Raw genomic sequence first — 20,884 nt, 5'->3', positions numbered from 1 at the left:
CCCGGAATTGTCATTTATCGTGCTGACCACTAACACCTCGTGGCCATGAGACCCTGAGCAAAACACTTAACCTGTTAAGGTCTTAGTTTCCTGAGCTGGGGCTGGGGTGATACAGAGAGAGAGGGAATGTCAGGAGTAATACCTAAACCTATGGTTGTGAAAGTGAAAATGGGAAATACATGATATACCATATTGTGCCATGTATAATGTGCACTTTTTTGCCCAAATTTCTGAGAGAAAAATAAGACTGCACATTACACATGGTATAATGATCACATACCATAGGTGTAATAATCCCATGTACAATGTGCCCAAAAACATGAGTACGCATTATACACAGAAAAATACAGTAACTCTCTCACATAGCAGGACCTGAACACTTACTCTGCCGATCATCTGTCCACACACTATTTTAAGCACCTACTAACAGAGGAATTCAAAGATTAATGTAACAGGGCTCCCTCCTGCCCTCAAGAGGGCCACTGATCAGCAGAAAACTTTTGTTTTATAATTGTTTTATGTGAAGTAACTCTCTTTCCAGACAGATTATCAGTTCCATTTGACAAAGGATTATGATGCCTCACTGTATTGCCCTCATATGCTTAGTATAGCATTGGGAAAGGCCTTAAGTAGAACACACATACTTATTGATGACTAGTCAGGAAATGGAGCCATATACATAAGTTTTCACATTTTCCCTGACAATGACACAACTCTGTATCAATGCAGGAGCCCTGGGACATGTTACAGCGATCCAGATTCCAAAATGTACAGGCATGCCTTGTTCCGCTGCGCTTCACTTTACTGTGCTTTGTGGATATTGAGCTTTGTTACAAATTGAAGGAATTTACAAATTTACAATTTACACATTGAAATTGTGGCAACTTTGCATTGAGCAAGTCTATCAAACACCATTTTTCCAACAGCATCTGCTCAATTTGTGTTTCTGTGCCACATTCTAGTAACTAGAAATATATCAAACTTTTTCATTATTGTTATATTTGCTATGGTGATGTGTGATCAATGATCTTTAATGTTACTATGGTAATTGTTTTGGGGTACCACTAACCACATGCATATAAGACGGTGAACTCAGTTGATAAATGTGTGTGTTCTGACTGCTACAAAGACTGGCCGTTACCCCATCTCTCTACCTCTCAGGCCTGCCAAGTCCCTGAGGCATAACAATATTCAAATTAGGCCAATTAATAACCTTACAATGGCCTCTCAGTGTTCAAGTAAAAGGAAGAGTCACATATCTTTCAGTGTAATTCAAAAGCTAGAAATAAATAAGCTAAGTGAAGAAAGCAGGTCCATAACTCAGGCCAAAAGTTAGGCCTCTTATGCCAACAGCCAAGTTGTGAATGCAAAGGAAACGTTCTTGAAGGAAATTACAAGTGCTACTCCAGTGAACATGGATGATAAGAAGTGTAACAGCCTTATTGCTGATATGGAGAAAGTTTCAGTGGTCTGGATTGAAGGATAAAGCAGTACATTTCCCTTAAGCCAAAGTCTAATCCAGAGCAAGGCCCCAACTCTTTACTTCTGTGAAGGCTGAGGGAGATTTAAGGAAAGAGGCCACCTCCATACAAAGTGCAAGGTGGAGCAGCAAAGTGCTGATGCAAATTATCCAGAAGATCTAGCTAAGATAATTAGTGAATGTGGCTACAGTAAAGAACAGATTTCAATGGAGACAATACAGCCTTATATTGGGGGGAAAACCCATACCATCTAGGGCTTTCATAGCAAGAGAGGAAAAGTCAATGCCTGGCTTCAAAACTTCAAAGGACAGGCTGACTCTCAATAATTATTAGGGGCCAACGCAGCTGGTGACTTTCAGCTGCAGCCAGTGCTCATTCGCCATCCTGAAAATCCTAGGACCCCTAACAATTATACTAAATCTACTCTGCCTGTGCTTGTAATTGGAACGACAAAGCCTGGATGGTAGTGCATCTGTTTACAACATGGTTTACTGAATATTTTAAGCCCACATCTAGACCTACTGCTCAGAAGGACACCTTTCAAAATATTACTGCTCACTGGCAATGCACCCGGTCACCCAAGAGTTCTGATGGAGATATACAATGCCTACTAACACTTCCATTCTGCAGCTGATGGATCAGTAAATATTAAGACTTTCAAATCTTACTTTTTAAGAAATACATTTTTTTTAAGGCTCTAGCTGCCGTAGATTACTTTGATGGATCTGGACAAAGGAAACTGAAAACCTTCTGGAAAGGATTCACTATTCTAGGTAACATTAAGAACATTCATGATTCATGGAAACAGGCCAAAATATCAGCATTAACAGGAGTTTGGAAGAGGCTGATTCCAACCCTCATGGATGACTTTGTGGAATCCAGTGGAAGAAGTAACTGCAGATGTGGTAGAAATAGCAAGAGACCTAGAATTAGAAGTGGAGCCTGAAGGTATAACTGAATTACTGCAAACTTATGATAAAACTTTAAACGTATGAGGGGTTGCTTCTTATGGATAAGCAAAGAAAGTGGTTTCTTCAGATAGAATCTATTCCTGGAGAAGAAACTGTGAAGACTGTTAACATGACAACAAAGGATTTAGAATATTACATAAACTTAGTTCACAAGGCAATGAAAAGGATATGAAAGAACTAACTCCAATTTTGTAAGTTCTACTGTGCGTAATTGCTGTCAAACAGCATCATGTGCTACAGAGCAATTGTTTGTGAGAGGAAGAGTCAGTCAATGCATTAAAACTACGTTGTTGTCTTACTTTAAGAAACTGTCACAGCCAACAATTGTCAGCAATCCCCTCAGTAGCCATCAACACTGAGTTAAGACCCTCCGCCAGCAAAAGGACACTGAAGGCTCAGATGATAGCTAACATTTTTTAGCAATAAAGTATTTTTGAACTAAAGTATGTACATTGTTTTTTTAAACATAATGCTACTGCACACTTACTTACACTACAGTATAGTGTAAACATGACTTTTATATGCTCTGGGAAACCCTGACTTGCTTTACTGCAATATTCATTTATTGTGGTGGTCTGGAATGGGACCCACAATATCTCTGAGGTGTGCCTGTAGAGAGATTAGAGGGTTAGGCCACAGGAGAGAGGCAAATGGACAAGGTAATGGGGGAGGAGAAAGGCATATGTACTAAGAATGGATTGTTACTATTAACAGAAAAAAAAAATTGAGCAATACAGGGAGGGAAGCTTGACCATAGGAGAGCTGAACTGACAGGAAAATTAATAGGGAAATAGCTCAAGTCCTGTCTACCAACAAACATGGAAATGTCCATAGTAAGAAGACCTTAAGGAGTGAGAGGTTCAGAGGCCAGTCAGCAGACGCCTGCTGGGGTCAGATTAAAAAAACAGTATATAGGACAGTTTGGACCTGCTTTCTGTGAAAGGCAGAGTGATTCCTGAAAGGTGGGACTGAGGAGTCTCGAAGGGTAGCATTTATGTCATTCACACAAGGGTGGCAGGTCTTCGCACATACTTCTAACCCCAAAAAGAAAACCAAGTGCTCAAAACATATTCAGGTGAGGAAGCCAAGGTTCAAATGATTCAGAGAGTGATCAAACAGCACATCAAGGTCTATTTCTAATAGAGGGAAGGCCAGAATACCACATCTGGTCAGGCCCAAGGTCCAGAGAATGAAACTGTCTGGGTTGACCCAGGAAAACTCCCATGTCAAAAAAATCTCACACTGTCCAAGGCCAGCTTCAAGGGCTACCTAAGAATCTTCTTACCTGATCTGAGTCAAGTGTCACACGTAGTCCCAGTTTAGTCATTCCGTCTTCCTTCAGAAGCTTCAGGTGGGGACAGAGAGCAAGGCAAAAAGCCTTGGCGATGTGCTCAGTCAGTCGGCTATGATCTGCTGGATCACTCAGGCAACTGTGCTGGTCATCATTTTCTAGGAAAAACGCCTGCTCCCCAAACAAAAGAGACTTTTAATCTTTTGCCCAGGAGGTGTGGGGAGAAACAAGTGCACCAGCTCACTGTGCATGAACATCCTGATCCACTCAGGTGTGCAAGAAGACCTGACAGACAGGATACGTCAATGTCCTTGGGCCAAAAAGAGGGCACTAACAACTTACATCTAAGGAGCAGTCCTAGTCTCTGCATCTACAAAATGGCAGGAGCAACCTGCCTATCTCCCTGAAAGTCATGATCAGGGTCATAATGGTACATTCTGTTTGGAACCAGAAAAGGCTTTCATTTTGCATTGTGCACTCCTAAAAGGTTAATTCCTGTATATGGATGATTTTCTTAGGAATTGATCCTAGAATCCAAGAGAATGGCTCTTATCGCTTATGTGACCCAAACCCTTTACTCATAGAAGTAAACACATTACTCAGAGAAGGGAGGTAACCCACCTGAGTGCATGTAAGCACTGAGAGACAGAGGCAGGGTTAAGTCCAGAATCTGCAGCTTCTGCCTCTTATCACAGAGCTCTTCCCGCCCCGTGGCCTTGCACTGCTGAGGCCAGAGACATGTCAGTGTCCACCGCATTGGGTACAGGCAGAAGCAGAGCAAATTTGGAACTGAGAAACCTGAGTCCTCATCACACAGAGGAGGGTGATGAGCAAGTCATTTGGCTTCTTATGCTCAATGTGACTTTATAAAATGAAAAGCATCTGCTCTCTCAAAGAGTAAATGATATATAAGCATATTTTGCTTATATATACACCAACACCTGGCTCACTGCTCAATAAGCAGCTTATATGAAGGATACCCAAAAGCCGTCAGCTCTGAAGACCTGTGTCCATGAGAGGGGCAGCATGAAATGATGGAAAAAGCTCTGGAGTTGGGAGGCAGGAGGCCTCTGGCCTTTGCTCTGCCACTAAAAAAAGTCACACAGCCTCTCTGAGCCTTTCTCATTATGCAAATGAATGGGTCACCTTCCTACCTCATGGTGTTACTGGGAAGCAAAATGGAGGGAACGGAGGTCAAACTACTTTGTAAGCAATAGAGTTTGACGTGTTTCAGAGTCTGCACTACTCAAAATGTGCCAAAGGCTTAATCACAAAGCAAGCAGCTAAGAGCACTGAGCTGTGTCTAAAAACACTGAGCCTGATATGAAGGATAAGTCACTTGCAACAACAGCTGAAGAACTGAAGAACCAGATTCCAGTCTCTGCTATCGGGAACTAGCTATGTGAACTTGGATAAGACACTTAACCTCTCATGGCCTCAGTTACCTCGTGTGTAAAATGGAAAAGGTGGAAGTCACAGAACGTTTTAAAAAATTGCTTCTAAAGCTGTAAAGGAATCTTAGAGATTTTAAACTTAATGGTTTATTTTATAAATAAATACAAAGTTCAAAGGAAATTGAGAGACCTAGGACCCACTCGTTTATTCTGAAAGAATAAACTTCCTGATTTGTCTCATATGTACACACAGGCAGGGTTTCTGACCTGCTTCTCTCATTCCCAGGTTGGCCTCTAATATGGCTTTCAAGATAAGGAACCATGTAGTGAAAAAGAGCTTAGGAGTTGGCCAGATCTGGGTTTGAATCAGGGGGACTTTGACGTTACTTATTTACCATGTAATCTTGGACAAGTTACTCAGACTCCAAACTTTAGTTTTCTTTTAAAATTATAATTGACACATTAGCTTTCTTATTGGTGAAATAAATCAGTTTTTAAAACTGTGCTAAGACAGTTTAACTGTGAGTGCAGCATAACTAGCTCAGCTTTCTGAATCATACAGCAAAGGTAGGATGTACCATTCAGAGATGTATCCTTCATGAATTCCAATGCAAACAAATCCCTAAAAGCTAGTTCACAGGAAGGAGGAGACATTAGTGTGCAGCCTGCGCTTGGTGACATTTCTTCCGAGTGAGCTATGACAGACCAGAGGGAATTGGAGTATAGAAGACAGATTTTTTTTCTTAACCTCTAAATGTGTCTGTGGGCCTAGCAAAAAGTTGTGCTCAAACGGGGTCATGAATGCTGTTTTATTTCCTTACCTCTGTCCATCGAATGACTTTTCCATTTGCTTTATACTCTGATCCGTGGAATATCTTCACGCTTGTTATAGACTCCATGGACTTCCCATCTATAGGGCTGATGACACTAAATAGAGGCAAAGAAAAAAGATAGAAGCAGCTCTAGAAGTTAGAAGAGCCACTTCTCTTACCAAATCTTGTTACTAATTATACTGGGTACCTACCTTACCAAACACTATCTGCACAACATATCAGGGCAAGGAGCCACTACACAAAACTGTATGTCAACAGAGCACTTGTGGGAAGGGCTCACTAAAGTAATTCAAAGGACACACATACAAAAAAAGACTTGTGATTCCAGAAGCTGGTTCATTTAACATAAAGAAACTGTTCACTCAGACCTGCTCTCTTTCTCCAGCGTTCCTTTCTTCAGTGAATGCACAGCCACCCACCCATCCTGCTCTCCCCTCTGCTGACAGCTCTGTCCCCTCTTCCTGACTGTGGTAACACCTGTCACGATATACTCCTCGTACATCTGTAGATCTGCCTTACAAAGGAGCTCTGAAGGGGAGGAATATGATATACTCACTGTTGTATGCTGTATTCTTGGTTCTGACACACTACTTGGAAAGTAGGAGTTTAATAAATGTTTATGATTAAAAGGATTATTTAACAGAGTACATTAATTGACAGCGCTAGAGTGAATGGATGAACATATCTATATTATCTATCGCAACAAATTCCCTTCAGAGCTAAATTATCATTCCTCGGTTCCTGAATAGAGAAGCCTACTTTTTACAGTCATTTCCTCTCCAAAATATAACAGGTATAAATATGTGAAGATACACACTCATTGGTGATGAGGATTCAAAATAATTGGAATCACAAAGATTCCAAACTATTCCCAACAATTTTCAAATCTGCTTATGTTTTTAATCTCTATGTATAGAAGGAGAAATTTAACAAACTTCAATATCAGGATTCACTTCATTCACTTGAATTAAAATTATTTTAAAAATGTTAGGTTTAATCACTGATTCATCAGACAACAACGTGAAAGAAAGAGCACCCTTAGTTGGTTAGCTCTCTTTCAAGGGGATACCCAGAGAGAGAGACAAAATACCCAGAGGGACAAACTGTAAAACATTCCATTCACACACTACAAACTAAACTCCTGAGTTCAAAAGGCTTCCCTGACTAGTTCTTGCACTGTTTTCTGAGATGCTGCCAATGACTCTTGTTATAGAAAAGGGCAACCTGTTACTTGTTAGTTACCAATACATAATGGTATCAGATTTTTAGATTATCAATTTTTTAAAAAGATTTTATTTACTTTTAGCGTGAGGGGAAGGGAGGGATAAAGAGAGGAAGAGAAACATCAATGTGTGAGAGATACATCGATCAGTTGCCTCTCACACGCCCCCAACTGGGAACCTGGCCCACGACGAGGCATATGCTCTGACAGGGAATCGACGCGGTGACCTTTCAGTTCACAGGCTGGCACTCAGTCAACTGAGACAAACCAGCCATGGCAGATTATCAATTTTTTGGTCCTAATAACCATGTCCATTTCCAACTATAACAGAGAATTAAACACAAACTGATTTTGAAATTAAATTTTCCAGTAAAGTATGGGAGGATAAAGGGTTATTTGTAAAAAATAGGCAAGCTGACCCATGTGGCTTGGTTGGGCATCGTCCCACAAATCAAAAGGTCATGGTTCAATTCTGGGTCAGAGCACGTGCCTAAGTTGCCCTGGGTTCACTCCCTGGTTGGGGCGCACACAAGAGGCAACCGATTGATGTTTCTCTCCCTCTCTTTCTCCCTTCTCCTCTTTCTAAAAATAAATAAATAATATCTTTGAAAATAGGCAAGTGCACTCATTGATTTAGAAATTGCTTCTTTTTGTTCAATAACAAGTTTTTAAACCTTTAAAAAAAATCTGAAGTACAATGCTGTACACGCCCTCCACCTGCCTTTGCTCCTGCTTTTCCCTCAGACTAGAATACCCACTCTACCACAGCAAAGTGGCAAATATCTACTCATCTTACCAGATTCAGCTTAAGCAGCAGTCATTTCTCTATGAAGTCACCCTTGAATATGGCCCTACCGCCTCTACAAAGCTTCCTTTTTTCTTTTTTCTGTCTTCAAGGTACCCTATAGTGTTTTCCATGAACATTTTCCATACTTTGGTAAAAGTATTTATAATTATTTCAGAACCAGACTGAGACACTTATCAGTTGGGAAAGAGCATAGCAGTCCCAGCCCTGCCACTTCCTTGCTTTGTGGAGTCATTTAGCCTTTTGGTGCTTGTTTACTCATCTGTAAGATGGGAATAATGCTAGTTCTATCAAATTAAACAATATTAGCAGAAGTGTTTTGTAAACCATAAAAGGCTTAGGCATTACTATTATCTCAGTAACTTCAGAGAAATTATTTTGTTTTGACAACCCCTTCCCTTCTCCTTCCTTCAAAAAAGTACACAGAAACTCTTTCAGAGATGAAACCAAGAAACCAGAAATTTAAAATTCTATGTTATGTATACAAAGCACTCCTTTCTCTTCAGTCAAGTTATAAAACACCAGTGTAGACAAACCCAGAGCCTAGCTCGTAACTAAATGCCACAAGGGTGAGGGCAAAGTTTGCTGCATTTACCCCTTGTTGACGTTCTTGTCATCATCCACCCACTGGATGTGGATGAGCTCCTGCGGATCCTCAGCATCCACCTTGCCACAGGTGATGGTGAAGTCCTTCATCTCTCGCAGCGCCTGCCGCAAGGCATCCATGTTCTCTGCAGTGATCTGGACCATAACACCATCTGAGAATCAGAACCAAGATAACACAGATGAGAGCGATGAAAAGCCAGGGAGAGGGGCAGGAGGGAAAACGGTACCTGGCATCTAGCGGAGCCTTCTGGGATTAAATATAAAACTTTGCTCTACTCTCTAAAGCTGACAGGCACAAGCAAGTTTTGTTCTTTGAGCTGAACTCTTACTTACTGAAAGTGCTATGAGAACCAAACACCAAGATGTGTTTTGCTTAAATCACTTGCCTGTTGATTTCACTTTTGACACAAGAAGTTTCTCCTGTATCCCAAATGATGATTGCAACATTCTTGTTGGTAAGAAGGGCTGAACTTCATCTACATATTTACAGATTTGTGCCCAGTGATATATTTAAACTCAGGCTTTAGTACCTTTTAAACTCAGGCTTTTAAACTTTCGTACCTTATTCTAAGTCCTGAAAGTCCATCTCTTAATTTTTATGCACTGTCCGCACAGTATGGTACGACTTATTCCCTTCCTTGGAGAACTAAGCACCATTATGACAGTTTTAATTAGCTGAAAAGTGAGATGCTATTGAATGAGTAATAATGAGTCCAGAAGTCTATGGCAAAAATGTCAAAGCTTCCTTTAGTGTCTTTGCTTTTCAGTTGTACCACTGGGACTGAACGAATGTACACACAGTAATTAACTCATTATTTACCTTCCACAATACTGGACTTGGCAAGATAGCCTGAAGAGGATTTCAGAGCGCCACTGAACACAAAGAAACTGGCACCAGTCACTGAAACAGCAAGAGAAATGGTTTAGTGAGGACAGACGCTGAGATGGAGAGACTGAGAATAATAAAATATTTAGTAGTTGGGAACTCCAACCATCATCATCCAGAAAACAAAAAAAATGCCAACTCTGCATGCCATAATATGCAAATAACCAATAATTCTGATGCTTCTGATAGGCTGGGAATGAGATTTTTAAGATACACTCTCCCATTTTGTTTTGCTCTTCCTCCAATCAAGAATCAAAGAACATTACAAGCAAGAAAATGTTAGGGGTCAAGTCTAGGGTTTGGCCTGAAGCCTGTTTTTCTAAATAAAATTATGTTGGAACACAGCCATGTCCATTCATTTACACATTGTCTATGACAGTTTTTGAAATACGATGTCACAGAGTTGAGTAGTTGGCAACAAAGACAGTAGGCCTGCAAAACCTAAAATATACTGAAAAAGTCTGCTGACCCCTGATCTAATTCACTGGTTTCCAAGTGGTCGTTGTTTTTCTTTTTTTTAGGTCAAATGTTTTTTGAATATAATGATATGTTTGTCAACTATTTTATTTACCAAGTGGAACTATTAAGAAAAAAGAAGCACCTATTTAAAAGACAAACACTTGGTACCACTGTCTCTTCATAAAATAAAGTATGTTTAATATATTTAGCCTTATGAAAACTTCACTAAACTGTCTTTCTTCCTCCATGTCTTAAATTGGGCTGAGCTGTTCCAACTCTCTACCCATCAGCTGAATAGGTAGGTCATCTAGCCTTTGTCAAGACTCCTAGTGACAAGGAGCCCACAATAGCACAAGGCAGTCCACTCTATTTCTGGATAACTCTCAGTGTGAGGGTGTGCTCTCAAATTGAGCCCAAATCTAGATCCTTGTTACTTTCACCCATTGGTGCTGGTTTTGGTCTTTTGTAGCTACAGAGAGTAAGTAAAATCTTATTTCCATGCAATAGAAAACCTTTAATATAGAGATAGCTATTTTTCACTCTTCTAGTCTATAAATTTTCAGGTTAAATATTTATGCTTCAGTCAAGACATCTTCCTTTGATCTAGCTTCCAAATTTCTTACGGGCCTTGAATCATCCTCGAAAGACCCTCCAGATTTACCAATGGATAGCATCAATTACATTAATGATATCCAGAACTTATTCAAATATTCTAGGTCTGAGTTGACTAACAGGGAGCATTGTAGACTTGTCACCTACCTTATTTTGGATATTGTATTTAAATATATATGTACTAAATACCTTTCATGACTTTACTAAACAATTGATTTAAAATACATAAATACATATTAAAGAAAGTAACCTACAGTATGTCTTCTAGAGAAGTGTTTTATAAAGCATATTCAAGAAAGCCAGTTTTAAGAGAGTATCTGAAGGAGAAGATTCATGGTCAAATAAATTTAGGAAGGGAAAGGCACTAACCTCCTTTTGGAAAATCACAGTATGCATCAGCTTGTTAAAGGCTCTGAAAAGTCCTATAGTAAAGAAATCTATTTAAACTTGTTTAACTAAGGATTTCTCAGTTTACTGTATTAAGCAAGACTTTTATCTATCTATGTGAATACTAAAAATATATTTTTTAAGATTTTTAAAAATTTTATTTTTAGAGAGGGGAAGGAAGAGAGGGAGAGAAGTATCAATGTGTGGTTATATCTCACCAGCCCCCTACTGGGAACCTGGCCTGCAACCCAGGCATGTGCTGTACACTGAGAATCAAACCAGTGACCCTTTGGTTCACAAGCCGGCACTCAATCCACTGAGCCATACCAGCCAGGGCAAAAACATTTTTTATTTATTGATTCTATAAAGAGAGAGGAAGGGGGGCGGGGGGAGACTGACTTGTTGTTTCACTTATTTATGTATTCATTGGTTGCTTCTTGTAAGTGCCCTGACTAGAGATTGAACCCACAACCTTGGCATATCAGGAAGACATTCTAACCAACTGAGTATTTTTTAAAACCATAAAACTTTACAAGACACTTCAGGAAATGCCACACAAAGCAGTGATTCTTAAAATCTAATGTGCATTTGAATCACACAGGGATTGTGTTAAAATGCAAATTCTCATTTAGCAGATCAAGAGTGTAGAGTCTTCATTTCTAAAAATCTCCTAAGTGATGAGACCACATTCTGAGCAACAATGAACTGCGAAACCTTTCTTTAGAATCCTGTCAACATATTAATTAACATTCTTTGAGTATCGTCATTCAAGAAGTTCCAAATATAAGTATATTCTCATTATGGGGCCTAGTTGGCTAACATCAAATACCATTGCTGGCCCTGTCAATATCCTGAGGCAGTATTTCCTAACGTCCCCCTCAACAACAGATTCCATTTGCAACTCTGAGTCTGGCTACTTGGGGAATCAACCTATTCCTGGAGAATAAAGTTGGACAGGTTAATTTAACCAAGTTGTCTGTGGTCACCTTTCTAGAAAGTAAGTGTTATGGGGCTGAGATATCCAACTCTCCATATCCATTACTATCTTCCATTCTCATAATCTCAATTAGCTCAAATACTCACCCTTTCTGGGCTGATTGTGAATACTGATGGCCTGGGTCTGATAGTTTCCATCATCATTCTGCACACACACGAGATGAGAGTCTGCCTTCTCATTGAAGCAAGCACCTCCCGCCAGGACATGCTCATTAGACTTGTTCATGGCTTTCATCATCTGCAATCAAAGAAGAGGATTAGCTTTCTTTCTTATTCTACCAAGAATTTTTCTTTTTGTTTGACATGGCCTAACTCCTTCACCTTTGAAGACAAAACAATATAATTTGGTACAGTGACAAAGGGGCTACTGAACAATGAAAACAAAGTGAAAAATCAGTCACAGTCAAATCAACAAATACAAAAATTCTCTGTATAGTTTATAGGTGATTTGTATTAAAACCTACGCACATGACAAATTCTGCATTCATTTTTTTGGTCTTTTATTGTTGCACTAAACTCAACTAAAATTAGTTTAGCTAATTGCAGTAGTTTCTGTTATACAGTGGAAACTCTTAAGACAAATTTATACTTAAGTTCTAAGTCAAAAGAAAGTCCCATAATAAGTGTGTCTGCCTTCTTTTTCCATAGCCATAGAAAGGAGTGAGGCCTTTGCTGTAAAATATTTAAACTCCATTGTTTCTTAGTTTCACTAATTTATGTTTGAGATTTTCATTGAAATTATTTATGAATACTTTGTTCTTATCAAAAGACTTTAAATGATATTGTATTTTGCTGTGTATAATGTGCAACCACACTTTGTTACACAAACAGGCTTATTTTCCCCTCAAAAATTTGGGTAAAAAAGTGTACATTATACACAGCAAAATACAATAATTCTGAAGCTAACCTGTAAAAACTCATTTTGTATCTAGTAAACAGATCTGAACTTAATATATTATTTTTTTTGAATTTATAATTTTTTTTAAGTTTTATTTTATTTTTTCAATTATTTGTCTCTGCCTACCCCCCACCACTTTCCTTGCCCCCTCCCTCCTTCCCTCCCTCAGCTCTTCTCCTTTGGTTTTGTCCATGAGTCCTTACTATATGTTCCTTGACTTTCCCCTTCCCTTCCTTTTCCCTGCCCCCTCTCCCTCCTTCCCTCTTGTCCCTGTTGATTTCTTTTCCTTTCAGTGTTGCTGGTCTTATTTTCCTTGCATCTTTGTATTGTTGGTTAGGTTCCACTTACAGGTGAGATCATATGGTATTTGTCTTTCACCCCCTGGATTATTTCGCTTAGCATAATGCTCTCCAGTTCCATCCATGCTGTCGCGAAGTTTGGTAGTTCTTTTTTTCTTTCTGCTGCGTAGTATTCCATTGTGTATATGTACCATGATTTTTTAATCCAATCATCTACTGATGGGCATTTAGGTTGCTTCCAACACTTGGCTATTGTAAATTGTGCTGCTATGAACATTGGTGTTCTTTTGTATTAGTGTTTTGGGATTCTTAGGGTATAGTCCCAGCAGGGGAAATCACTGGATCAAAAGTTCCATTTTCAGCTTTTTGAGGAAATTCCACACTGCTTTCCACAGTGGCTGCACCAGTCTGCATTCCCACCAACAGTGTACTAGGCTTCCCTTTTCTCCACAGCCTCGCCAGCACCTGTTGTTTCTTGATCTGTTTATGATGGCCATTCTGACCAGTGTGAGGTGGTACCTCATGGTGGTTTTGATCTGCATTTCTCTGATGGCTAGTGATGCTGAGCATCCTTTCAAATGCCTCTGGGCCCTCTGTATCTCTTCCTTGGAAAAGCATCTGCCCAGGTCCTTTGCCCATTTTTTGATTGGATCGTTTGTCTTCTTGGAGTGGAGTTGAGTGAGTTCTTTATATATCTTGGAGATCAAACCTCTATCTGATGTATCATTAGCGAATATATTTTCCCATACAGTTGGCTCCCTTTTCATTTTGCTGATGTTTTCTTTTGCCATGAAGAAGCTTCTTATTTTGATGAGGTCCCACTTGTTTATTCTTTCCTTTATGTCCCTTGCTTTAGGAGACATATCAGTAAAAAAATTGCTGCGTGGGATATCTGAGAGTTTCCTGCCAATGTTCTCCTCTAGGACTTTTACAGTGTTGCGACTTACATTTAAGTCTTTGATCCATCTTGAGTTTATTTTTGTGTATGGTGTCAGCTGATGATCCAATTTCAATTTTTTGCATGTAGCCGTCCAGCTCTCCCAACACCATTTGTTGAAGAGGCTATTATTGTTCCATTTTATGCTTCTGCCCCCTTTGTCAAATATTAGATGCCCATAGAGACCTGGGCTTATTTCTGGGCTTTCTATTCTGTTCCACTGGTCTATGGGTCTGTTCTTGTGCCAGTACCAGATTGTTTTGAGTATAGTGGCTTTGTAGTAGAGTTTGATGTCCGGTATTGTGATCCCTCCTACTTTGTTTTTCTTTCTCAAAATTGCTGAGGCTATTCGGGGTCATTTATGGTTCCATATAAATTTTTGAAATGTCTGTTCTATTTCTGTGAAATATGTCATTGGTATCTTAATAGGGATTGTGTTGAATCTATAAATTGCTTTGGGTAGTATGGACATTTTGATGATATTAATTCTTCCAATCCATGAGCACGGTATATGCTTCCATTTATTTGTCTTCCTTAATTTTTTTCAATCTTGTATAGTTTTCTGCATACAGGTCTTTTACCTCTTTGGTTAAATTTATGCCTAGGTACTTTATTTTTCTTCTTGCTATATCGAATGGTATTTTTTCTCTGATTTCTTCTTCTTCTATTGCATTGCTGGTGTACAAAAATGCCTTTGATTTCTGAATATTGACTTTGTATTCTGCTGTTTTGCCAAATTCACTTATTAGGTTGAGGAGTTTTTTGGTAGAGTCTACAGGGTTCTCTATGTACACTTTTATGTCATCTGCAAACAATGATAGCTTTACTTCCTCCTTTTCTATTTGGATGCCTTTTATCTCTTTCTCTTGTCTGACCGCTGTGGCTAGGACTTCCAATACGATGTTGAAAAGAAGTGGTGAAAGCGGACATCCTTGTCGTGTCCCCAATCTTAGTGGGAAAGCTTTCAGTTTTTGCCCGTTAAGTATGATATTGGCTGTAGGTTTTTCATATATGGCCTATATTATGTTGAGGAATGCCCCATTTATTCCCATTTTGCTGAGTGTTTTGATCATAAATGGGTGCTGTGCCTTATCGAATGCTTTTTCTGCATCTATCGAGATGATCATGTGGTTTTTGTCTTTTCTTTGATTTATGTGATGTATCACGTTTACTGATTTGCGTATATTGAACCATCCCTGCATGCCTGGGATGAATCCCACTTGATCGTGGTGGATAATCTTTTTAATGTATTGCTGGATGCGGTTTGCCAATATTTTGTTGAGAATTTTAGCATCTATGTTCATCAGTGAAATTGGCCTGTAGTTTTCTTTCTTTGTAGGGTCTTTATCTGGTTTTGGGATCAGGGTGATGCTGGCCTCATAGAAAGAGTCTGGGAGTCTTTCCTCCTCTTGGATTTTTTGGAATAGTCTGAGAAGGACAGGGCTTAGCTCTTCCTTAAACGTTTTGTAAAATTCTCTTGTGAAACCGTCCGGCCCTGGGCTTTTGTGTGCTGGGAGTTTCTTGATGACTGCTTCAATTTCCCCAGCTATTATCGGTCTGTTCAAGCTTTCTGTTTCTTCCTCCTTCAGTGTTGGAAGATTATACTTTTCTAAAAATTTGTCCATTTCATCAAGATTTTCAAATTACTTGGCATATAATTGTCCATAGTAGTTTCTGATGATCCTTTGTATTTCTGTGGTATCAGTTGTTATTTCTCCTCTTTCATTTCTGATATTATTAATTTGGGTCCTCTCCCTTTTATTCTTGATGAGTCTGCTTAAAGGCTTGTCAATTTTATTTATCTTTTCAAAGAACCAGCTTCTGGATTGGCTGATCTTCTGAATTGTTCTTTTTGTCTCTATGTCATTCAGTTCTGCTCTAATCTTGACTATTTCCTTCCTTCTACTTGCTTTGGGATTTATTTGTTGTTGTTTCTCCAGTTCTTGAAGTTGTAGTGTTAGGTCTTTAATTTGAAATGTTTCTATCTTTTTTAGGTAAGCCTGTACTGCTATGAACTTCCCTCTCAGGACCGCCTTTGCTGTGTCCCATAGGTTTTGGACTGTTGTCTCTTCATTTTCATTTGTTTCCAGAAATTTTTTTATTTCTTCTCTTATCTCATTATTGACCCATTCATTGTTTAATAGTCTACTGTTCAGTCTCCATGAGTTTGCAAGTTTTTGAAGTTTCTCTTTGAGGTTGATTTCCAGTTTCAATCCCTTGTGGTCCGAGAAAAAGTTTGGTATTATTTCAATTTTCCTGAATTTGCTGAGGTTTGCTTTGTGTTCTATCATGTGGTCTATCTTTGAAAAACTGCCATGAGCATTTGAAAAGAATGTGTATTTTTCTTCTTTGGGATGTAAGGTTCTATATATGTCAGTTAAGTTTCTTTGATTCAGTGTGTCATTCAGCGCCACAATATGTTTATTAATGTTTTGTTTCTTTATTAATGAACGTTTTGTTTGACAGCGGGGTGTTGAAATCCCCTACTATCAGTGTGTTGCTGTCTATATCTTTCTTGAAGTCATCCAACAATTTCCTTATAAACTTGGGGGCTCCTATATTGGGAGCATATAAGTTTACAATGTTGTTGTCTTCTTGATAGATTCTTCCTTTAAGTATTATAAAGTGCCCCTCTGGGTCTCTCTTTATGGCCTTTGTTTTGAAATCTACTTTGTCTGATACAAGTATGGCAACCCTGGCCTTTTTCTCATGCCCATTTGCTTGGAATAGTTTTTTCCATCCCTTTACTTTCAATCTGTGTAGGTCTCTTGTTCTGAGGTGGGTCTCTTGTAGGCAGCATATGTGTGGGTCATGTTTTCTTATCCATTCAGCTACCTTGTGTCTTTTGACTGGGGCATCTAGTCCACTCACACTGAGAGATATTACTGATAGAAACTTACTCATCTTTTCTCTTTGTACCTGTGTTCCTCTCTCTCTCATTCTTTTCCTTCATCTGCTTAAACCAGTCCCCTTAGTGTATCTTGGAGTGCTGGTTTGGTAGAGATACATTCTTTTAGTCTTCTCTTGTCTGGGAAACTCCGTATTTCCCCTTCTATTTTAATGGAGAGCCTAGCTGGGTAGAGCAGCCTTGGCTGTAGGCCGCTGCTTTTCATGGCTTGGAATATTTGTTGCCATTCCCTTCTGGCTTGTAGTGTTTCTGTTGAGAAGTCAGCTCCTAGGTGTATTGGGGCCCCCTTGTATGTTACTTTCTCCTCCCTTGCTGCCTTGAGGGTTCTCTCTTTGTCTTTGTCATTTGCCATTTTAATGATGATGTGTCTTGGAGTGGACCTCTTTGAGTCACTCTTGAGTGGGGTCCTCTGTGCCTCCTGGATCCATGAGACCCTTTCTCTGCTCAAATTAGGGAAATTTTCCATCATTACTTTTTCGAGGAGGTTCTCTATCCCTTGCTCCTCTTCTTCTCCTTCTGGTATCCCTATTATACAGATATTATTGTGTTTCAGGTTGTCCTGCATTTCCCTAAATGCCTCTTCAGTCTTTTTGAGTCGTTTTTCCATTTTGTTCTTTCTGGGAGCTTCTTTCTACTTTATCCTCCATCTCACTGATTTGATCCTCGGCTTCATCCAGTCTGCTTTGGATTCCTTCTACTGTGTTCTTCAATTCAGAAATGGTATTCTTCATATCCTCTTGTGTCTTCTTGATAGTTTCTATGTCCTTTTCCAGGCTGATATAGTTTGCTGTAAGATCCTGATAGTTTCTCTGCAGTTTCTTATAGCTATCTTTGAGCTGGCTGAGCTCATTGAGCTTCCTTAGAACCATTGTTTTGAGTTCAGTATCTGATAGTTCCCTTGCCTCTATTTCATTTAGCTCTCTCTGTGGGGAGTCCCCTTTTCCACTCATTTGGGGGGAACTTCTTTTTCTTCCCATTTTTGTGAGAGTCTGTTAAGTATTTTTGTCCTTTTCTTTCTGGGCCTGCCTCTGATGATGTCAGTTGTTGACCCTATATGCCCTTGGGTTGTTTGTTTGAGCCTTCCAGGAGTCTACTGTCTGTGTCTGACTCCTGCTTGGGGCAGCTCTGTGACCCCGTCAGGGCTGGGCTATTTTTTGGGATCTCTCTGCACTCTCACACGGGCTCCTTGAGCGCGCTCCCTGTGCGGCAAGATCCCCTGCCTGCCTGGGCTCGCATGTGCTTGCCCCAGACCAGGGGGCTTATTCGCGACCTCACATACTCATCTGGCTCCCCTGGCTGGCGAGCTCCCCGGCACTGGTCAGTTTAGGGTCTTCTATTGTGTGTTTTCCCCGCTTTTGGCTCTTTGGGTGCGTTGCTTGCCCTCACCAAATGGGGACTACGGAAATGGAAGGAAGTCAGCTCCAGGACTCTCCGGTTAATCATGTCTCTGGTCTCTCCTCCAGGGACTCTGGGCAGCTCTACTAATTTTGTGGGCCGCTCCGCAATTGCGGGCGCGTGAGTCAATTTACGCCTGCCCTTGCCGTTCTGTGCACTCCCTCACAGGCCGTATTGGTGCCAATCTGTGGGAGGCCTTGCCGGCCGGTGCAAGCATTCGCCAGCCCGCGCGGGTCACACACACGCTCGCCAACTCTCACCGGTCACTCGGTGCAAGTGTGCCTCAAAATTCTTTAATTGCTTGTGTAGCATCCATCTTCCCCACCCAAGATTCCATTCTGTTTCCAGCTTCTACAGCCTGCCCATATTCCTTAACTTATGGTCCCTTTACATTTCAAAACCAGGAATGGCTGAAGAAATCCTCAACTCGCTTCTCTCTAATTCTTCTCCTGTGAACACATCTCTGTCTTAATATATTATCTTGATGCTTAAATGTTAGCTTCTGGTTCAAAAAGGCTAAAAAAAATTTGTTTTTATTTCCCATTTTTTCCTTCATGCTATCCCGTTTGTCTAACTTTTTAATCCAATCCTTTAAAAATGGCTTCAATCTTTTAAAACTTTAATCCAAAACTTTTATTTTATTTTACTTCACTCTTCCTCATAAACTGAATCACCACAGTGTGAAAAATATCAGATGAGTGTTTTGATATCTTTTATATTCTTGTATCAATGTGCCCAAAAAAACTTACTGCTTTCTATCTATGAGTCTGCCTCCATTTTGCATATTAGTTCAGTTTGTTCATTAGATTCCATGTTTAAGTGAAATTACATGGTATTTGTCTTTCTCTGACTAGGTTATTTCCCTTAGCATAGTGTTCTCCAGGTCCATCAATGCTGTTGCAAAGGGTAAAATTTTCTTCTTTTTTACAGCCAGGTAGTACTTCACTGTGTAAATGTACCACAGCTATTTTATCCACTCATATGCTGATGGGCACTTGGGCTGTTTCCAAATCCTGGCTAATGTAAATAACGCTGCATTGAAAATAGGGGTGCATATATTCTTTCGAATTAGAGTTTCACGTTTCTTCGGATAAATTCCCAGAAGTGAAATTGCTGGGTGAAAGAAAACATTAACAAAATGAAAAGACAACTCACTGAATGGGAGAACATATCGTCACTGATACATCTGGTCATGAGTTAATATCCAAAGTTTATAGAGAACTTATAAAACTCAACACCAAAAAAACAAGCAATCCAATCAAAAAATGGGCAAAGGACCTGAATAGGCTCTTCTCCAAGGAAGACATACAGAGGCCAACAGGCATACAAAAGGATGCTCGACGTCACTAATCTTCAGAGAAATGCAAATTAAAACCACAATGAGATATCACCTCATACCTGTCCGAATGGCTATCATCAATAAATGAAGAAACATCAAGTGCTGGTGAGGATCTGGAAAAAGAGGAACCCTTTTACACTGTTGGCAGGAATGCAGATTGGAAAGCAGTATGGGGTTGCCTTTGCCCATTTTTAAATTGGATTGTTTATCTTTTCCTTTCTTGAGTTGTAAGAGTTTTTCTATATTCTCGATACCAGATCCTAGTCAGATATAAGATTTGCAAATATTTTCTCCCATTATGTAGTCTGTCTTTTTGCTTTCTTGTTAATGTCTTTGGATGTATAAAAGTTTTTAATTTTTATCTACTTTTGTTGCTTGTGCTTTTGGTGTCATATCTAAGAATCCACTGCCAAACCCAAGGTCATGAAAATTTAACCATGTCTTTTTCTAAGAGTTTCATGGTGTTAGCTCTTATATTTAGGTGACTGATCCACTTTCAATTGTCTTGTTTATGATGAAAAATAGGGGTGTAACTTCATTTTTTTTTTTTTTAGATTTTATTGATTTATTTATTTTTAGAGAGAGGGGGAGGGAGAAAGAGAGGAAGAGAAACATCAGTGTGTGGTTGCCTCTCACATGCCCCCTTCTGGGGACCTGACCCACAACCCAGGCATGTGCCCTGACTGGGAATCAAACCAGCAACCCTTTAGTTCGTAGGCCTGCACTCAGTCCTCTGGGCCACACCAGCCAGGGCCATTCTTTTACATGTGGAAATCCAGTTGTCCCAGCATCAATTATTGAAGACTATTCTTTCACCACTGAATGGTCTTAGCATCCTTGTAAAAATCAACTGGCCATAATGTATGAATTTAGTTTTGGATTCTTAATTCTATTTTATGACAGTATCACACTGATTTGATTACTGTAGGCTTGCAGTAAATTTGGGAACTAGGAAGTGTAAATCCTTCAATTTTATTCTTTTACAAGATTATTTTGGCCCAAGGACCTCTCAGAATTCCAAATGAATATGACTATTGGCTTTTCCTTTTCTGAAGCAAACAAAAAGCCACTGGAATTTTGACAGGTCTTGCATTTAATACTTTTAGTATTGTCATCTTAATATTAAATATTCCAATCTAAGAACATGAGATGTCTTCCTATTTAT

General features: G+C 39.6%; 1 protein-coding gene across 2 annotated transcripts in view; it reads right to left on the bottom strand.

The window, feature by feature from the left end:
• Positions 1–20,884, bottom strand: part of ZFYVE9 (zinc finger FYVE-type containing 9) — a 128,822-nt gene that overhangs the window by 691 nt on the left and 107,247 nt on the right. For both annotated transcript variants that reach the window (XM_054573040.1, XM_054573050.1), the window contains 5 exons: positions 12,031–12,181; positions 9,424–9,504; positions 8,593–8,755; positions 5,959–6,064; positions 3,738–3,914 (listed from right to left, as the gene is read on the bottom strand). In XM_054573040.1, the coding sequence (XP_054429015.1) occupies positions 3,738–3,914; positions 5,959–6,064; positions 8,593–8,755; positions 9,424–9,504; positions 12,031–12,181 (678 nt within the window). The remainder of the gene's footprint in view (positions 1–3,737; positions 3,915–5,958; positions 6,065–8,592; positions 8,756–9,423; positions 9,505–12,030; positions 12,182–20,884) is intronic.

Source organism: Pteronotus mesoamericanus, unplaced genomic scaffold (assembly GCF_021234165.1).
Source record: "Pteronotus mesoamericanus isolate MK-2021 breed Mesoamerican mustached bat unplaced genomic scaffold, CSHL_Meso_final contig_105, whole genome shotgun sequence".
NCBI lineage: Eukaryota > Metazoa > Chordata > Mammalia > Chiroptera > Mormoopidae > Pteronotus > Pteronotus mesoamericanus.
The sequence above is the reverse complement of the archived record's forward strand: the minus strand, read 5'-3'. Positions and strand labels throughout refer to the sequence as shown.